The following is a 19,213-nucleotide window of genomic DNA, read 5'->3' as shown; positions in this document are numbered from 1 at the left end:
GTACATGCGGTTGTGACAGAGACTGATAGAGAAACGCAGAGTTTCCTACCCCGCGCTAACTAGCTAATGCAGAACGCATGCCTCATTCTTTTGTAGTTGGCTCATTTTAGGCTACGGCTTAAGAAAAAAAAAATCTGGGTCGTGTTGTATATTAAAAATTCATGCACAGCAATGTCTCCTTAAGAGCTACTTCAGATATGCATCAGCAGAAGTCATGAGACAGGGGGCTGTGAAAAGCGCTGTGGCACCCAGTAGAGCCTGTGAAGTTTGTTTTATTTTTTTGCTTTCCGGTACAGTGGAACGTCCTATAGTAACCTCACTCCCTCAGGGTAACTCTAGGTCATTGTGCAGCACATGGGGCCCTGGAGGCAGCTGGATATTTGATCCCTGCTGAAAGTCTCTCACCCCTGAGGCAAAGCCGGGCCTGTTCCCCATCCGCAGCGTTTGTTTGAGCGGATATGTATTTTTGTTTTTTGCCTTTTTCCCGCTTGTTGGCAATTTCAAAACATCCATTTTGTTAATCTGAGCAAAATGGGATGCTTGTTTCAAGTGAAATAGCCCAAAAATAAAAAAGGAGAATAGATCACACATGGACCACAGTCTTTTGTACTTATTTCCCCTTTCTTTTTTTTTTAAAAAAAAAAAGGAAGAATAACTGGACAAGGAAATAAAAAATACCACTCTAAACTGTCCCTTAGCAGCTCACAAAGTTTAATTCAACAGATCGAACCCAGTTGGTCCCTCTAGTTCTCCAGTCAGACGCTTTCCCATTGACCTGGAGTTTCAAAGCTTCTGCACAAAGTGGCTGAAGATAATTATAATTTGGTGGAAATGTTCTGACGCGTGTCACGTAACAGATTCCCTTTGTGTCTGCTGGTTGTTCTCCGGAGTTTCTGGGTCTCCAGCTGAGAGGGTGGGGGACACGTGCCTGGACAAGACTTTCTTTCTCAGCGCCAGATTCTCTCTGTCTTTGATGATATAAATAGGGTCCCCCTGGCCTCCTAAGTCTGAGTCATTCTGTGCGGGCTTTAATGAGGCTTTTAGAACCTGAATTTTGTTTCATGCTCAAAGAACTTGTGGATTTCCACAAAACATAGTAAGCCAGCATGTTGGCAGATGTTCTAGTATAATACAGTACGAGTAAGTGTGGGGAAAAAAAAAAAGTAAATATGTGAAGGTTTGGGATGCATTAATGGGAAAGTCCAATGATTTTTCCAAATTTCTGCATAATTTAGTGAATGACCAGTCATTCAGAATGGTTTGAAATGAAATGCTTCATTGTAGAGAAATGTAGCGACTCCGCTTTCTTTACAGTGGTGGTGATAGGAACCAGGGGTTGCCATGTCTACAACACAAATAGCCATTTTATTTACTATCCAAAACCACCAGTGAACCTACATGAGTTTTTATATGTAATGTTGATGATAGAATAGTGTAAATCTGGGGGGGTAGAAAAGTTTTCTTTTTGTAACTTTTTGCCTCACAACGTTCTGCATGTATCTCTCTGCCATTGAAAAAACTTAAAACTATTGTAAACAATGTCTCAGGCAGTGTATTCAATGCTATTTAATGTTTAGATTTAGAAGCATTAAAGTTTATCAGACATCTGGTTACTGTCACCACCACTGTGAACATTTCTCTCGGTAAGTATATCTAGAACGACACATTTCACGTGAGACCACTCTGAATGTCTTTTGTTTACATCTTAACCAAAAATTGTGAAAAATTGGAATTTCCCTTTGGCAATACGGCAAAATACAGCATTATTTATAGTTTTTCAGTGTTCTCAAGAACCAGTGACACCAGTGATACCCAGAAAAGCATATTATAATGTAATTTATCACGAGCATGATAGCACATCGTTATATTGTCCTCTTAGATTTACTGTGGTGTACAGTGTGTTACAGTGTTATGGGTATTTGTACAATGATGCAGTGTTTTATATTACAGAACAGATCAGTTTAATGCCTGTATCTTCAAGGCTACAACCCCCGTCAGCAAGCAGCCTTTCTCCAGCTCTTATCAGCCTGTGGAGACTGCTGTATTCTGTGGTGTTTGACCTGGGGGAGGATTTGTTGCCTGGTGCTTCGTGCTCTCCAGGCATGTCCACTTTCTGACTTCTAGCTCAGTTCCCCCTCTCGGTCCTTCCCCTCCAGCATGCTCGCTTCATGGGGTTCCCCTCACAGTCTAAACACAGTTCTTGTGTATTTGTGGTCATTTGTGGTTACTGGACATTTCAGAGTTTAGAGGCCTTGTTGGATGGCCATTTGGTCTTCCTCTTACCTCTGGGACCTCAGTGTGGGTCATAAACAGATGGCTATCAGGCTGATTAAGAGAGGTTTCTCCACCCTCACAGCCAGATGTAATATCACTTAAGCCAGAAAGGACACGAGTCTGGACGGAGGCCAGGGTGAAATAACTGGGCACAGAAAACACGGAGGCTGCATGTGAGGATAATTTGAGATGAGAGATTTGAAATGATGGCCCTCTTGGCGAGGGTCTCGCCCCTAACAGTCATGTGTGCATACTGGAAAAGGCAAGGCCTCAAAAAGTAGAAGTTGAAGTTGAAAATAAAATGTAATAGTTTCCTGCTTTACCCCCCAAATATAGCGGATCAGCCAAGAGATGTTTGGAAAGAAGCATCTTTAGTTTTGCTCTGGAGCTGTGAAGCTAAAATAGCTAAAGTATTGACCTCTCACTCATATGCAAAGGAAATATATTTACATATGTTTCTGACATATGTGAATGTACACATACATATATTTGAATGTGTTCAGATTTCAGTATATTGTCATGTATTTAAATACAGTAAAAGGATTGTGACGTGTGGATGTTAGGAAGTATGTAGTATGTATTTTTCTACATTTTGAATTTTCGTGCTAAGACATTACATGTTGACATATTGCACATACATTTTGAATTTGAAGAAATATGTGCTTGCAGTCTTATGCGAAAGTTTTAACACCTCCAGTCAGATTACATGTTTTGTTTATTTTCTAGTGACAATAAGTGAACACATCCTCTACAGAGAACACACTTCTATATGGTATTTTTCTGCACAATTTAGTGTACAGTTTGTTTAATTGCACATAAGATGTGCCATAACTTTTGCAAACGCTGCATTTTATGTTTTATTTTTTCCCCAGTATGCAGATAAACTGTAATTGTGCATAGAAATGTGTTCTTTGTGGAAGATGTTCATTTATTTACACTTCAACGAAGCATGTAATTTCACCAGGGATGCTGTAACTTTTGCCTGCAACTATATATCGCTGGTGTCGGAAGAAAACCCTGTATCTCCATTTTTGTCATTTCAGTTTTTGATATAATGTGAAAATGCCTGTTGCTCTTTACATTGTGTGTAAATTTCATGATGAATGGACCAAATGAAACGACCCAAAATGACTGGTGTCAAATGACTTACATTGAAAGTAAAGTATGTTTTTTCCTTCTCCTGTAAAGTTACCGTTTTGGAGATACGAGTTTTTCTTCCAACAACAGCGATATGTACATCAGTTAGCATTGAAATGTATCTGAAACCTGTTGAGCATGTCTTTTTGAAATGACTTAAAAGGGAACTCCAGTGATTTTCTGCATAAATAATCATTGAGGAGTAAAGAGTCATTCAGAGTGACTTGATGTGAAGTGTTTAAGTTTTCTTTGAGTAACATTTTGCCTTACAAAGCCCTGCGTGTGCTTCTCGGGCCACGAACGGATTATAAAAAGTGTTTTAGGCCAAAACTTTTTTTTCAAAACTATCGTAAAACAAAGTATCAGACGTCAGGCAGTGTATTCATAACGATTTCGTGTGAGAGCTTTGAGGCATTAAACTCTTCAGACGCCTGGTTCCTATCACCACCATTGTGAACAATTCTGACTTTGTGTCTCTAGAGTGGAGTATTTCAATCAGTGGCATTCTCTTTAAACATTGCTTGTTAGCCTCGTAGCTCCAGTGCAAAACTAAATAAGCAACCTTCGGACACCGAACATGTCTTGGCAGATTAATTGTGCTTTGGGGGGGATAAAGGGGAAATGTTGTGCAACTTTTTGGGTTTTTTGTCCAAACTGTCGCTTTAAAGGAGAAAAGTTCAACGGCAGAATGGATGCGCTCTTCATGCATGGATTATATCACCTAGGAAAACTCATTTTGGGCTTTCATACACACACTCAGCCTCACAGTTAGAGGCCGCGGAGGCAGCCGGTGCCAGTTCGCCTGCGTCTTTGTGTCCCGCGGTGAGCGGAAAGCGTGTGGCGACAGTGCGCTGAGAGGAAGAGTGAGCGTTTCAGAATGCAGATGGCTGCCTCTGTTTTCAGCCTGGCATTCCTGACTCAGTTCTGACTGGAAGGCACGAGTGAAAAACCCAGTGAAAAAACTTCTTTGTTCGCCCACTGGCAAGGCCACCGAGCCAGCGCGTGTGTGTTGACATGCAAGCGTGTGTGTGTGTGTGTGAGAGAGAGAGATGAGTCTATGCTCACATTCTAACCCTCTGTGTTGTCACCTTTGCCCTACATTTATATCAGGCTTGGGTGCGTTGCATCAAATAGCTCTCGCGTGCATATACAATCACAAACACCCGGAAGCTGCACAGCGCTCACACACCAAGAACACGTTTTTAGGTCGATAGGAAATTCACATTGAGCTGGTGTATCTTTTGTCTTTGTCTTGTGTACCATGTTGCTTTGTTGCTGCTCTTTTCTCTACTGTTTGAGTCTTCAGGGTATTTAATGGGCTTTGAGCTCCGTCTTGATTTCATATATAGCTGACAATTCATTCACCTCAGATGGCCTAATGATTAGAGATGAGTGAGGCATCACGTGGCCTGTAATGGGTTAGCATAGCGTGGATGTAAAAGTGACACTTGAGCACAAAGTAAATTAAATTAAAGATAAATGTAGCTAAAACACAATTTGTACCTTTTTCTCTTTCGTTTGTTCCTTTGAGTGTTGGCCAGCATTTCTCCAAAAAAACGTTTTAAGTGCCGTAATGAACTATGAACTAGAGACTGCTAATTATTGTAGCTAGCTTTCTGTGGTTTCTTCTAGCTATGTCGCAGCTAGCTAGCTTTTATTGTAGCTAGCTTGCATATTCCTGCTAAAAATGATTGCTAGCTAGCTTTCATTGTAACTAACCTGCTCTTATTTCTTTTAGCCAGTGTAGCCAGCTATTATTTATTGTAGTTAGCTTGCCGTTGCTTCTTTTAGTTAATGATTGTAGCTAGCCAACTTTTACTATAGCTAGCTTGTTATTAGTTGTTCTAGCTAATAATTGTAGCTCTAGCTATTATTTCTGCCATGCTGTTGGTAATTTGGCTAACATTAGGCCTAGTGTTGTATAATAACCATGGTTGTTCAGACAGTGGCTGTGTCCAAAACCACACATTACTGTGCTATACATGCTGCACAGTGCATACAGTACTAATCATGGTGTACTTTACTTAGTATTCAGTGTGGTAGTGGTTGTGGACGCCGCCCGCGTCCATGGTTGATCTGTTTGTAATTACGTCACAAAGACTTGCAACTGCCATTAAACAAAAACCCTGAAGGAGAATGGAGAAAAGAGGCATGTCGGACCTTGTTTAGACTTCGCTCTGGTACAGAACATGCCTGAATCACGTTGTCGTTAAGAGTTCACACGCCACAGCATGAGGCCAAAGCTGCTGTCCTGGGGAAGCCTCTCTCTCCCGTCTTTCCTTTATCTCTGTCCCCCTCTTTCACTTTTTCTCTCTGCCCTGTTACATAAGATAAGCTAGTCTAAGCGGAGGCATCAGAACGCTGGTGATGTGGTTACATAAGGCTCACAGCGGGCTGTGTAAGACACTACACCGGCTGAATGCCGTCACAGTGTTCATTAGAGTAATTGTTTCTAAAATTAGGCACACGTTCTTCTTGTGTGCCGAGGGCCAAGGCTGTTATTTAATGTTGTGTCCAGTTGAGTCAGCGGGAGTAGCCCCATGGGCATGGTGTGTTGTTCACGTGCATGATGGTCCAGGTTTTTGTGTTTTTTAATTACAGAGCTGGAGAAAATCCGCAAATGAGCAGCCTAAAGACGATGGCCATCTGGGAGGGGTTAAAGCTGCTTTGTGGAGAAGCCCTTTAAAGATCAGAATCCTCCAATAGCATCCCCAGACCTCAAATACCTACACAGGGAGAAGACTCCCATCCCTCCCTCTGACCTCAAACAGATAAACCATATATATATATATATATATATATATATATATATATATATATATATATATATATATATATATATATATATATAGTAATTAGAGATCACCCTTCGTTTAATTTCCAATCAAAATTATTCGTTTTTCAGCATGGGGGGAGGGGCAGAGAGCATATTGTCGCTGTGGGATCAAAACCTTCTGTCTCCAAATTGGTAGTGTTAACTTGCAATGGTAATCTTAACTTTAATGTAAGAGATTTCATTTCAAAGAATTTTGGACCGTTTCTGCTGGGCCATGTGTCATGAAATTATTTATTTTTTTAGGAGATTCTTTCAGTTTTTCAAAGAAATCTGCAGGGATGTTTTTCCACACCTCCAAAATTGAGGTCTTGAAGTTGGTTTTGCATTTTCTGCTTCTCACAATCCAAATAATACACATTCAGTGGTGTTGAGGTCTGGACTCTGGGGTGGTCAGTCCATTGTTCAGCTTCTTCGTTTGGTGTGTCCGTCTCCTTTTCTCAGTGAAGTTCTTCTTGAACAGCTACACATCCTTTCAGACCCATAGCGGTGAGTCGACTTCTCACAGTGGAAGGATGGACAGAAACACCTGTGGATGTTTTCAGATCTGAAGCAGCTTGATTTTCTCCTCTCTCTCAAAGATGAAAGCTTTAAGTGCTGTTTATCTGATGGGGACAGTTTTGGTGTCTACCAGGTCTAAGTCCCATTTTCTGTGTAGCTTTTAATTATTTTTTGAACTCCAGTTTTGCAAACTGCTGGTTTTTCAAATGTGCACAATGTTCCATCCCTCCCTGACCTCAGACACACCCCGTGTTAAACCATATAGATGCACTCACACCCCCAGCAGATAATCGCTCACACATTCAGTTTGACTTCTGTCTTCACTGCCCTTCATGTGTGTACTGTGTTGTGCTCCCTCCCTGTCTGCCCCCCACATCACTCTTCCTTCAAGCTCTAATCGGCTCGGCTCTATTTTGGCCTGGTGGAATCTGAAGTGCTGTTCACGCTCCCTCTGAGTGTTATCTGGCAGGATTTTTAAACTGTCTCCCTGCGCCAAGAACTGAAGTCCAGGAGGGAAAAAAGTACACACTAGACAGCCAAGTATTTCTCTGAAGTTTTACCTGCTGGACAGAGACGGTGCAGCTCAGAGGTCCCACTGGGTAAAAATGAGAGTGGAGATGTTTTGAAAGTCCGACGCCGTGGGGTCCGTGGGGTGTAATGTTGTGTGCGGATTTTGGGGAACTGAAAACTAGAAGCATTAAAGAGAAAACAGATCTCTACGTCCTTTACACTTTGCTAAAAATTTGCTCTTTTGAGGTGATGCCGTAGAACAGAGGTGTTCTTAGAGGGCCAGGGGGCAAAGCGCAGTGTTTGTAATGGAAGGTAGGTAGTTTTTATTTGTCTTCTTCGATTGGGTGAGGTTGGGGTTGGGTTAACTGTCTAGTGGGCTAAGTTGAACATCATGACTAAATTTGGGCAGCAGTGGGAAGAACCACTCTTGCTTCCCTTAAGAACCTTACAGAAAATAGCTTTTTCAGAGAACTCTGGTTGTAAATGACTCCTGCAAATATGATGAATGTTTGTTTAAGTTATGTTATGAAAAGGTTCTGATTAAAGGGTTTCCTGTAGTTGTACAACCAATCCAAAAATAATATAGGAATGTTTTTTTTTGACTGTATGCAGACCATGTGTTATAGTGATGTGTCTTTCACGAACAAGTTGGCTCTTTGAGTCAGCTCTTTTTAACGTTGAGAGCTAGCTTGTGTTGAGGGGGCGAACTTTTTTATTTTGTTTTATTTTTTTTGTAGATTAGGACAAAACAAATGGGCAGTTTTTATGATGCGGTAGATAAAAATCACAGGACCCTCTCCTGGATTGTCTTTGAACAGGCCTTCTCCCCTTTATTACCCCCAGACCTCCTGCTTGTTATGTTAGTTTGGCTCTGGTTTTTCTTTTTTGGTGGTTTTCATGTAATGTTTGCCTTTTAATTACTGATTAATGGATTTGCCTGCATTTTGTGTGTCCGCTTATATTCTAAAACTTGCTTTTCAAAATTCATCTAGTGGTTCTACTTAACATCTGATGTTTTTGTTGTGGGTTTTAAATCGAACGTGATACAATTTTTGTCAATTGAAAAGTCACTTTGGGAAGCAAAAAAGGCAATGCTACTGAATGAAGAGCCGTTTTGGAGACAAAGGAGCCGGACTGGTCATCACAGCTGTCTGAAATGGAGTACTTCCATAGTTTGCTAGCCACTTTTAGTAATTTTATCATCCTGGAATATGCAGGTTTAGTGTAATGGTAATTCTCAAAAGGTGTTAGAACCACTGAAATTGTGGAAAAGTGTGGAATTTAGCACATTGTTTGCACTCAGCGGCTGCAGGCTGTCATATGCAGTGGAAGAGGAGGTGCCATCAAAAGAAGCGAAAACATTGACATGAATTATGGACATTTTTCATAATAAGTTAGATGTCTGTCATTGTGTAACTGCATATCCATGCAGTATTATTATAATTTACATTATGCTACTAAGGCTTTCAAATTGTTCTAGACGTTGTATGGCTAGCTTTACGTACAGGTACTTTCTGCTAGCATGTCTGTTCCATTTAGCAAATGTTTCAGTTAGAGATGGTACTGTATTGCAACAGCCCATGTACAAGCTATGGAGATACAGTGTAAGAAATTGGTGAATAGTGGCTGAACTGAGGCACCGTGAGGGTCGATGTGCATCACTTCACACAGTTGGCCTGCAGGTCAGTGCGTGCCAGGCTTGGCTAACAGTGCGTTTTCCAGTGTGTTTTTGGGTTTGGATGTTTAAGATTCTGGTCAGGAGGCTGTTATTCAGGTTATCCGCAGAGGCCAACTCTGTTAGCGCAGCCTTCCTTGTAATGAAGGAGACAGTTGCTGTTTTTAATCATTAATTCCCCCACAATTTAACACTGCCCTCAGGAACAGGGAACAAATGCTGCTCTGAATGCGAAATTGCACAAACTCACATTCACAGAGCCTCTTAGAAACTTTTGTCAGGGTACCGGCGCTCCCATGTGTCCACAGAAGCGCAGAGTTCGCCACCGCTTCTGCTGCAAACAAGCAAAACATGTCCGCAAACAACTTTCCCCACAAAAGGCCTCAAGATCTTATCCTAGCTATCTGACATACTTTTGTCCACATTTCTAGAGAGCAGTGTATCATAGTCTAGTCACAAGTCTTTTTGAGAGTACTGAATAGCTTGGCGTGGGTGACGCAGTTGTGTGAGGAATTAGGCATGCGGTTAGCGCCGTGCTAATTTGGTGAGGTATGCTTTGTTAGCTACATTAGCCTCTTAGCTCCAGTGCAAAATAGGAATCAGACAAACGCCAAAACATGGCTGGGCTGATTGACTTTAGTTGGGGGTCCATAAATCTGAGACCACATTAAAAATCTGGGATTTGTCATGTAAACTTGGACAGATTTTGAACAAAGAAAAGTTGACGCATAGAAGAAATGTAGTCAGATGTTTTTTTTTAGTCTTCTCTTTAATTGAAGCTGATGTGCCGACAACTCTCAGTTGGATTGTATCTGTTCATCAAGGGCTTTTGCATAAACTTGGAGGTCATGCACCAAATACTAAAACATTTTGGATTTCATGTAAATATTATGTTATACTGATTATGATGATTTGTAATAAACCTTTTATTAAAATTATATTCAACTCAAAACAAATGCAAAATAGGATCCCTTTCCCTAATAGTCCCTAATAGCTTTTGGACCCCACTATATCTTTAGAGTAGAGTAAGGGGGACTGGGGGGGGGGGCAACTTTGTAAATGGGTATTTTTCACCAAACTGTTCCTTTAGGCTGTGGCTCAAGGTGTTATTCGGAGTCAGGGTAAAGACGGGCTGACGTCTCTGCCTCCTCATTCTCACCCCACTCTCAATCCCCGCAACCGGGTCACCAACAATCCTTTAATCTGCTCTCATTAGCCTGCCTGATTACTGCTGGAGCTGCCAGAACAAATGGGAGCATGCTGTCCTAGAACAGCGCAGGTCAGGTACAGCTGCATCGCTGTATTGCTGTTTAGTGGGGTGACTCAAGCTTAATCATTAGGCTCTCTCTGCTGACGTCTGTTTCCAGAGCTACTCTGCCTGCCAAAAGTTTGGGGACCCCTTGATTTCTGAGAGCGAGCCCTTTATAGAGCTGTATATTTAGCTTCAGCACTCAGCTATGTTTAAGTTTCAATACATACCATTCACTCCACAGTCCATATATGGAAACAAAAACAGGCCGGTTTGAATGTTCGTCATTGAAAATGTCACCAGTGCATTTACATTTCCGCCTCCACCCATTTCACGCTGAGGTTATAAGGAGTGTTGTGGGCCGCGCTGCTTTTTGCATGAGACACAGCACAGGGCAGCCATTTGGAACAGTGCTCATTTACATGGATCAGTCTTAAAGGCACAGTAACAAAAACAAATTATAAGGAATAATTTTTTGGGGGGAAAAACTAATTGCTGCTGTTTTCGTGCTGTAAAAATGAATCACAACTAACGTTTTAGTTGTGTACAGCCACACAAATGTCAAATGGCAAAAGCTTCGACTGGCAGTGTAGGTGGTGGCTTTTTTTTCAGTTAAGAAAGTGCAGAAATAAGCAGGTTTTGACTGTTTGGACACTGTGTTATAGATTAATATCCAAATTGGCTTTACACCTCTTTGTGAAAATGTTGTTTTTGTTTTGGTTCACTGCACCATATTTTGAGTTCATTCTTTATCTACATCTCAAGGTCTTTTAATGGCTGGCATTTTTGGAGCCTTGTCCTCCCTGGTTCAGGCTAATTTGCATGCCAATGACACACGCTCCTGCTCCTGTCACATTACACCGGTTTAGCCGCTCTGTGGATGACCTGTAGTAACCTACATCTCTGTGGAGGTTAAACCAGTAACACGCTCTCTGGGCGATGTGGGCAGTTTTTCCTTCCCAACCACCCAGAGCAGGTTCTTGTGTTGGTTTTAATTTCTAGCTGCACACGGTTGCAAAGCACACCCGTTTGCCAGAGGCGATTTAGTCACAAATGGCTTCTTTGTTTGATGCAAAATAGCTTTTGTTTAATTTTCTCGTGTCCTGAGTAAGATGTTTTTCCTTCTTCTCGGATATTCAGGGTCTGATTGTCCTAATTATGGTGTCTCTGACTTTGCGAGAGTGGTGATTAAGTCCCCTTTGTGTGGATGAACAGTGTCGAGCGCGTAAGAGCAGTCAGAGTGTACTCCAGTTCGTTGACTGATAGTAACCCCAGCTGCATAGCTCAGGGCAAGCGCTGTTTAACAAACTCTAAAACCGCATTGTTTCGAGCGCAGCCTGTGAGGTGTGCGTACGCCCTTGCTGATTGGCTGATGGGTCGCGGTCTCTAGGCAAAAGCTTTTGGTTTTGTTTGAGAGAAACTTTTTTTTTTTTTTGTGTTCTGCGGCGTGGGCCTGACATTTGACGAGTCTGGCACAATGGCTCCAGCTGTAACTGAGCCCATAAAGAACGAAGGCAGACAGAGCATAGATGGAAAAGGCTGAACTTTACATAAAGGACCCATATTCTACGTTTTTCTTGTGTTTTATAATTTTCCTTGAGGTCCACTTACAGCTGTTTTTGGTACATTTATATTTTCCAATCACTCTTTATCCCTTAGAGTTAAATGGGCTGTGTTTGTTGCTGTGCCTTTAAGATTTATCTGTGTAAATTATCTGTTCTGATTGCCTGTCCTGACAAGGTACAAAGTTTGTGTTTGCTGCTACTGCCTGAATATGCTTTAATCAAGCTCTGTGTGCATTTATTACTATGCATGCTTCAACATTTTAAGCCACCTAAGACTTCATTAAAGTGATCTCTGTAAGAGGAGGTACAGAACGATGCTCTCGCTGGATGAACCGGCGTGAAGTGAACACAAGGAAGATGAAGTCACTTCCGTTATACTTCAGACTACACAATGTTTGATCCTGTCACAGGAATAAATTAAGACAATAAACCTGGACCGTTCAAGCAGCAAGAAGTGGGTCAGTGCCTGATGTTTGGGAGCAGATGGAGATTTAAAGTGGGTGGGAACTTCGTTCCATGTTTTTTCGGCATTAAAAACAGACAACAAGGAAAGTTTTTCTGATGCAGGCTGAAAATAATTAGAATTAACTCAGCTCAGTGAGCATGAAGCCTTTTGTGTGATCACACATCCACTCCAAACACACATCACCTGACGTACTTCCACTTCCCCAACAGCTGGGGGTCTGTTTGATATGCAAATGAAAGGGAAAGGGGGACAAAAACTGCAGAAAGCCGACAATACCTTGCACACTGTTCAGCTTTTTCAGGAGATCAAAACGTAGAAAACTTCATTATAATGAGAAGCACATTTAGAGGAAAATCAGGACAGACTTGCTGTTTGATATTAAAGACCTATATCTTGGAAAACTTCGTATTCATAAATCTGCCAGTTCAGAAATTAGTTCTGGCTGCATTTGGTACATAAAACCACACATGTTGTCTTAGGTTGGACCTCAAGAGGACAAAGTCAATAAAAGAAAAATTTAGGATATGGGCCATTTTAAAATTTGGGGATTTATGGGATTTTAATATGCCACATTCAGAGCCTGACAGTGGTTTGTAGTCGTTGTGATCTGGTATGTTTTGGTCACTTACTTTCATGGTGTGAATAAGCCATGTTCACGCTTCCAGTCTAGCTTCTGTCCTATTTCGAAGTCACTAGTACTAATAGTTCATTGTTAAATTGGAATTTTGACTGGTCAGTTTTAAAAGAAGGGTTTCAACTATTTCCCATATTTTGTGAATTAATTTTATTTGTGGTATTGGTTTATATGTTGCTAGCATTTTAATTTTGAAAGTCTGTTTGTGCAGTAATTTGATTGGGCCTGTGAAAAAAGTAGGGGAGGCCCCACCGGGTGCAATCATACTGCAATTGGGTCAGTTTGCATTTCCTCTTCCTCTTGCCCTCCTGCCGGGTCTGTGCCCACTGTGCTCCATCGGGCTGTTTGAGTTTTGCTCAGTGGGTCTGGCCCGGGCTCAGCTGTAATATTGATTTTCACAGGTAGGAAAATAATCCTCCAAATATTTGTTATCTAATCTTTTGAGTATATTTATTGGCAACACTCATGAAGAGCAGGTTTTGCGTGAATAATGATGGTTTTCTTTTCCAAACTATTCTTGAAAGCTGATATTGAAGCTCTTTCTTTCTGGTCCAAAGGTGATTTAAACACCTGAAAGGTTTTGATTGCTGATATTACCACCACATGTGTTGCAAATCAATGAAGAAAACAGCCTCGTTTATTTAAAACCTCTTAATGGACAGTGTTTCTCTGTAAGGTCATGGTGCTGAAGACACGCACATTCACAATAAGTAATCACACAGATAAATAAGGCCCACTCAGGTCTGAGTGCCTCTTTCTAAACGACTGGGCAGCACCTGTCATTGTCCAGCCAGTCCTGACTGCCTGGCCTGATTCTTATGAGTTCAGCACAGCCCCCCCTCTTAAAGCCCCAGACTCTCAGCAAAGCTCAGCAGAACCCAGCCAACCAAAAGCCCCCTCAGCCCCCAGCAGTATCCAACAGCTTTACCTCCTCTCAAGCTCTCCTCCCCCTAACCTTAGCCCCCTCCCCCCAGAGTGCCAGCTTCTCTTTGACACCACCCAACACATAAGATAGAGCACGCGTTCTTTGTCGCATGGTGGTGGACCAAATCAGATCCCAGCTAAATTGGTGAGAGTGAACAAAAAAAAGTTAAAAGTGTGTCTCTTTCTAATAGGGGTTACATACATATCACTATTGAGTATATTAACATAAGAGTAAGCTGTTTTGGTTATCTAATTTTATTTCATTTTTAAATCAGTTTAATGTTTTCATGTTGACAAATTTTTCTTTTTCTAAGTTTAAGGGATGGATTATGCTCCCCCATGTTTGGTACGACTAGAACGACACAGTGTACAGCCAAGCGTAGTGCGAAAACCATTTTTTTTTTTTTTTTTTCTGCACGAAATATATTTTATCACATTATCATTAAGGGGTCTGAGGCAGTTGCTTTTTTGGTTTAATTTGAGTAGGAAGTTTGAGTGTATTTGTTTTGCTTGGCTTTGTTTTTGTTGTGGTTTTGTTTTGTTGTGTTGTAAGGTTGTTTTGTGTTTTATGTTGGAGTTTCTGTTGGTTTTTTTTTGTTGTGAGTGGGTTTTTTTTTTTTGTTATTTTGAAACAAAAATTTTTTTTCGTTTTGTTTTTTTGTGTTTTTTGGGTTTTTTTTTTTTTGTGTTTTTTTTTATTAGGTTTTTTTGCTTTAGTTATTGTTGTTGTAAGCGTTTTGTATTTTTTGGGTGTTGTGTGAAATTTATTGTTGTTTTTTTTGGTTCTTTGGTTTTTTGTTTTTTTTTCTGTTGTTTTTGATTTTGTTGGGAATTTGCTTGGGCTTTGTTGGTGGTAATTTTTTTTTGCTGATGATTCTGTTGTTTTCTGTGCTCTTTCATTTTTTGTTTGTTTTTGTTTTTGCGATACCTTTTTTTGACTGTTGTTTTGGTTTTGAAAGTTTTTGGTGTTTGGTTTTTTGTATTTTTTTTTTTTGTTGGTTGATTTTATTTGATTTTTCTTTGCAATTCTATTTGGGGTTGCATTTTCGTGTTAGTTGTGTTGGGTTTTTATTTGTGCGCTTTGCCATGTATGGTTTTTGGTGGTTGGGTTGTTTTTGGGGTGTGTGTTTCTTTCTCTTTTCTTTGTTTTGTTGTTTTTCTTGTCTGTGTGTGTGATTTTAATTATCTTGTTTGCTATTTCATATATTTATATAATGATGTTGTTTGTGTTTTGCTTTGTGTTTGATTGCATGGCCTCGTGATTAAGGTGTTTGTCAATGGTTTTATGTTTTTTTGTTTTGTATGTATTGTTTTTTTTTTTGCGTTGTTGTCATTTTGTTTTTTCGTGGTTGCGCGTTTTATCCGTGCTTGTGCGTTGATGTGTTTTCTTTGTTTTGTTTTCTCTTTTTTGATGTTTGCTTTTTTTTATAGTTTTTTGTTTCTGATTCTAATTGAGACTGTTGTTGGGTGTTTTTGTATATTAGCATATGTCTTGTGATGCTGTTGTTGGTCGATACGGTCTTTGGTGAATTTTTTTTTCTGATGTTTTGTATTTTTTTTTTAGTCTAGCTTTAATGTTTTTTTTTTTACATTTGTGTTTTGTGCATATTTCATTTTTTTTTTGTTTTTTTATTAGATATGATTTCTTTTATTTTACTTATTAATCTGAAGCAGCTCCTAAGCAAGAATGCATAATCATTCATATTTTTTTGTCTTTGTGGATTTTGGCTAGCCTTGTTGTGGTGTGGTTGTTTTGTTTTTTGGTATTTTTTTTTTTGGGGTTTTGTTATGCGGTTTGTCTTTTTGTCTCGTCTGTTTGGCTTTCTTTGTTGTTTTTTTTTTTTTTTTTTTTGTTTTGGTGGAATTTTTGTTTTCTTTTGTTGTTTTTTGCTTTTTGTTTGGCTATCTTTCTGTTATGTCTCAATTTATGGCTGTTTGTGTGCAATTTTTTTTTGTTGTTTTTTTTTGTTTGTGTGCAATTGGCCCCTAATTTTTGTCACCTTTTTGTTTTTTTGTTTTTTGTGTTGTTTTTTTTGTGCTACTGCTTTACTTGTGTATTTTTGTTTTTTTTTTGTTTTGTTGTTTTGCGCCTTTTTGTTGGTTGTTTTCTTTTTGTTTTTTTGTTGGTTGTTTTGTTTTCTTGTTTTTTCTTTTTCTTTTTTTTCTTCTTTTTTTTTTAGCTCTTTTTTCGTTTTGGGTTTATTTTTTTCCTTGTTTGTTTTCTTTTTGTTTGTTCTTTTTTTGCTTTTTGTCTTGTTCTTTTTTGTCTTGTGTTTTTACTATTTCTTGTCTATTCATTGGTTTTTTGTGTTATGTTTAGTTTTTTTTATTTGCAATTGTTTTTCTTTTTATACTGTCAATATGAGTTGTTTTTTGCGTTTTTTTGCCTGTCTTTTCTTTTATTTTTTTTTTTTTGTTGTTTTGCTTTTTGTTAGATTGGGTGTGTTGGTGGCAGTTTTTTTTTTTGTGTTTTTTTTTTCTTGTTTTTTTGGTTGTCTCTGTTTTGTTGTTTGTGTTGTCGCTCCTTATTGTTTTTGATCATTCCTTTCCTGTTGCTACCCTTTTGTTTAGCTTTTCTTTGTTTCTTCTCCAGTGGTTAGTCTATTTGGACGGTTTTAGCTGTTTTCATTTTTTGTAGCATTTGGTCATACTGTATAAGTCTGTCTGGTGTGAGTGTCGTTTCTGTTTTTCATTTTTTTTTTTTTGACCGTAATTTTTCATTGTTTTTGTTTTTATTTCTCTGATTTTTTTTATATTATTTGTTTTTTACTTTTTGTTCTTTTTTTTTCTTTTTTTTTTTTTTTTCTTTTCTTTTTTTTTTTTTTTTTTTTTTTTGTTCCCTTTGTCTGTTGTGTCTTTATTTCTTTTTCTTTTTCTTTTTGTCTTTTTTCTTCTTTTTTCTTTATTTTTTTTTTTTTTTTAGCACACACAAATTTTCTTTGTTTTCTTTTTTTTTTGTCGTTAACTTTTCGGCGTGGGGCTTTTTTTTTTTTCTTTTTTTTTTGTGATTTTTTTCTTTTTCTCTTTTGTCTAATATTTTTATTTTTTTTTTTCTTTTTTGTTTTTGTTGCACATGACCCAACCCTTTTCTCCTTGTTTTTTTTTTGCATTGTTTGCTTTGTTCGCAATGTGGTTTCTTTTTTGATTTGTTTTTTTTTGTTCTTGTTCGTTTGTTCTTTTTTGTAGGAGTTTTCTTTGGTTGTTTTTATGTTTTTTTGCTTTTTGTGTTTCTTCTTTTCCTTTGCCTATTTTTTTTTGTTCTTTTTGTCTTGTTGTTTTACTTTTGTTTTTTTGTTTTGCAATTTTGTTCTTTTTTTGTGTTGTTTGCTATTTTTTTTTTTTTTGTTTTTCTGGTTTTTTATTGGTTCAGCTTGTGTTTGTTTGTGTGCCTGTTTGTTTCGCTTTGTTTTGCTTTGTTTTGTTTTGGCCATTTTTTTTTTGTTTTGAGTTTTTTGAACGTTTTTACTTTTTTTGCTTGATTGCTTTTAGTTTTTTTTTTGTTTTTTGTGTCTGGATTTCTTTGTGTTTTATTTTTTGGTTTGCCTTTTTTTTGTTTTTTTTGCTTTTGCTGTTGTGTTTGGCTTTTTTTTTGGTCTTTTTTTTTTGTTTGTTTTTGTCTTTTTGTTTGTTACTTTTGCATCTTTTGTTTGTTGTTTCTTGTGCCTTCCTGTTATTTAAGTGTACACATTTTCATGTATGTTTTTTTTATTGTGTTTTTGTTTTTCGTTTTGCTTTGCCTGCTTGTTTTTATTATGGCGTTTTTTTTGGTGTTGTTTTTGTTGCTTTTTTTGTTTTTTTTGGTTTTGGTTTGCCGTTTTTGTTATTGCTAGCCTGGGCTTTTGCTGGTTTTTTTTTGCTTGGGTTGGTTTTTGTCTCAGGCACTTTCTGGCCGTTTAACTTTTTTTTTCTTTGTTCTCTTTTAACCATGTAGTTAATTCATTGGTTTGCTTTTTATGGTTTTGCCCTTCTTGTGATTGTTTGCAAGATGAAAATAAAATTATATATAGACAAGAGGATACATTAAAATGTAATAATGACGTATAAACATATATTAAATAACAAAAAACAGAAAAAAAAAAAAAAAAAAAAATAAAACACACAAAAAAAATAAAAAAAATGGAAAAAAAAGAAAAACCAAAAAAAAAAAAAAAAAAAAAAAAAAAAAAAAAAAAAAAAAAAAAAAATAAAAAAAAACATAAAAAAAAAAGAACAAAAAAAAAACAAAAAAAAAAAGAAAAAAAAAAAAAAAAAAAAAAAAAAAAAAAAAAAAACAAAAAAAAAAAAAAAAAAAAAAGCAAAAAAAGAAAAAAAAAAACAAAAAAACAAGAAAAAAAAAGAAAAAAAAACCAACAAAAAAAAACACAATAAGGAAACAAAAGAAAAAAATCGATAGTATCAAAAAAAGAAAAAATAAAAGGATAAGAATCACCCAAAACATCATTTAAAAAAAAAAGATCAACACAAACCCAACATAAAAATTAAATAAGAAAAAAACCAACAAAACTCAATTGAAAAAACTGAAAAAAAAAATAAACATAAGTTTTAAATAAAAAAAAAGAAAGAAAAAAAAAAGAGAGAGATATCGCCGCTGAGGGATGAATACCTTACTGTTAAAAGTGCTAAAGATCAGGTGTGTAACTGACACCGCTGTCATGATTTAGGGTGGGAGGAAACAAACCTCACGTAACCCTTTACGTTCATGTGAGCATTGTTGGAGATTTGCAATTTTGCTAGACGACCTCTGGATTCTTTTATTTCTGTTTCCCTTACCTACTTGATTGGTGTGTTTGCTCTTGGTCTCTTTAATTTAATTGTTTTGTGCTTTTTTTGTTTTTTTTTTTCTGCAGTGTCATGTTTATTTAGAAAACAAGAAGATAATAAAGGACTAACAGTGGTCACATGTTGTTTTTTTATGCGAGGTTATACTACACTAAATATGGTACATCATCTGTTTTGTGTTTGGTCATGAACAAACCTACCTATGGGTGGTTGGTATTTTAATATTATTATTATACAACAACTAAGAGGTAACCCATTAATAAGAAAAAATTTGAAGTAAAGAAATATCAGAGATAACAAGGTTAAAAAGTTACATGTTTGCCGTTTGTTGTTTATGTTTTGTATTTTGTAGCCAAAAAAAATAGTACCAAACAGCAGTGTGTTGTCATCGGTGGTAGAGCACCTTACAACATGATTATCTCAAACAACTGAAAGAAGTTTGATAATGTTGACAGATCACATGCAGTAAAAGGGATACTAGGAATGTTGAAAAGAGACAAACAACCAACCAGAAGAATAATGAATGAGTAGAGAAGAATGATATTGTTTTTAGAAAGATATATAGAAAAGGAAGGAAGATGAAGATTTATAAATTGTGGTAGATGAATTTGTAAAATAAATAAATAAATAGCTTCTGAGAGCTACCACAGGATTAGCTAGAACACA

General features: G+C 37.7%; 1 protein-coding gene across 1 annotated transcript in view; it reads right to left on the bottom strand.

Annotated features, from left to right (window-relative positions):
* Nucleotides 1–846: 846 nt before the first annotated feature.
* LOC118804856 (trichohyalin-like) overlaps nucleotides 847–19,213 on the bottom strand; it is a 21,872-nt gene continuing 3,505 nt past the window's right edge. The window contains exons 3-5 of the mRNA XM_036565476.1: nucleotides 4,178–4,262; nucleotides 2,284–2,441; nucleotides 847–1,047 (exon numbers count right to left, since the gene is read on the bottom strand). Coding sequence (XP_036421369.1) covers nucleotides 847–1,047; nucleotides 2,284–2,441; nucleotides 4,178–4,262 — 444 coding nt within the window. The remainder of the gene's footprint in view (nucleotides 1,048–2,283; nucleotides 2,442–4,177; nucleotides 4,263–19,213) is intronic.

Source organism: Colossoma macropomum, unplaced genomic scaffold (genome assembly GCF_904425465.1).
Source record: "Colossoma macropomum unplaced genomic scaffold, Colossoma_macropomum, whole genome shotgun sequence".
NCBI lineage: Eukaryota > Metazoa > Chordata > Actinopteri > Characiformes > Serrasalmidae > Colossoma > Colossoma macropomum.
Note: the sequence above shows the minus strand (reverse complement) of the source record. Positions and strands in the feature narration are given on the sequence as shown.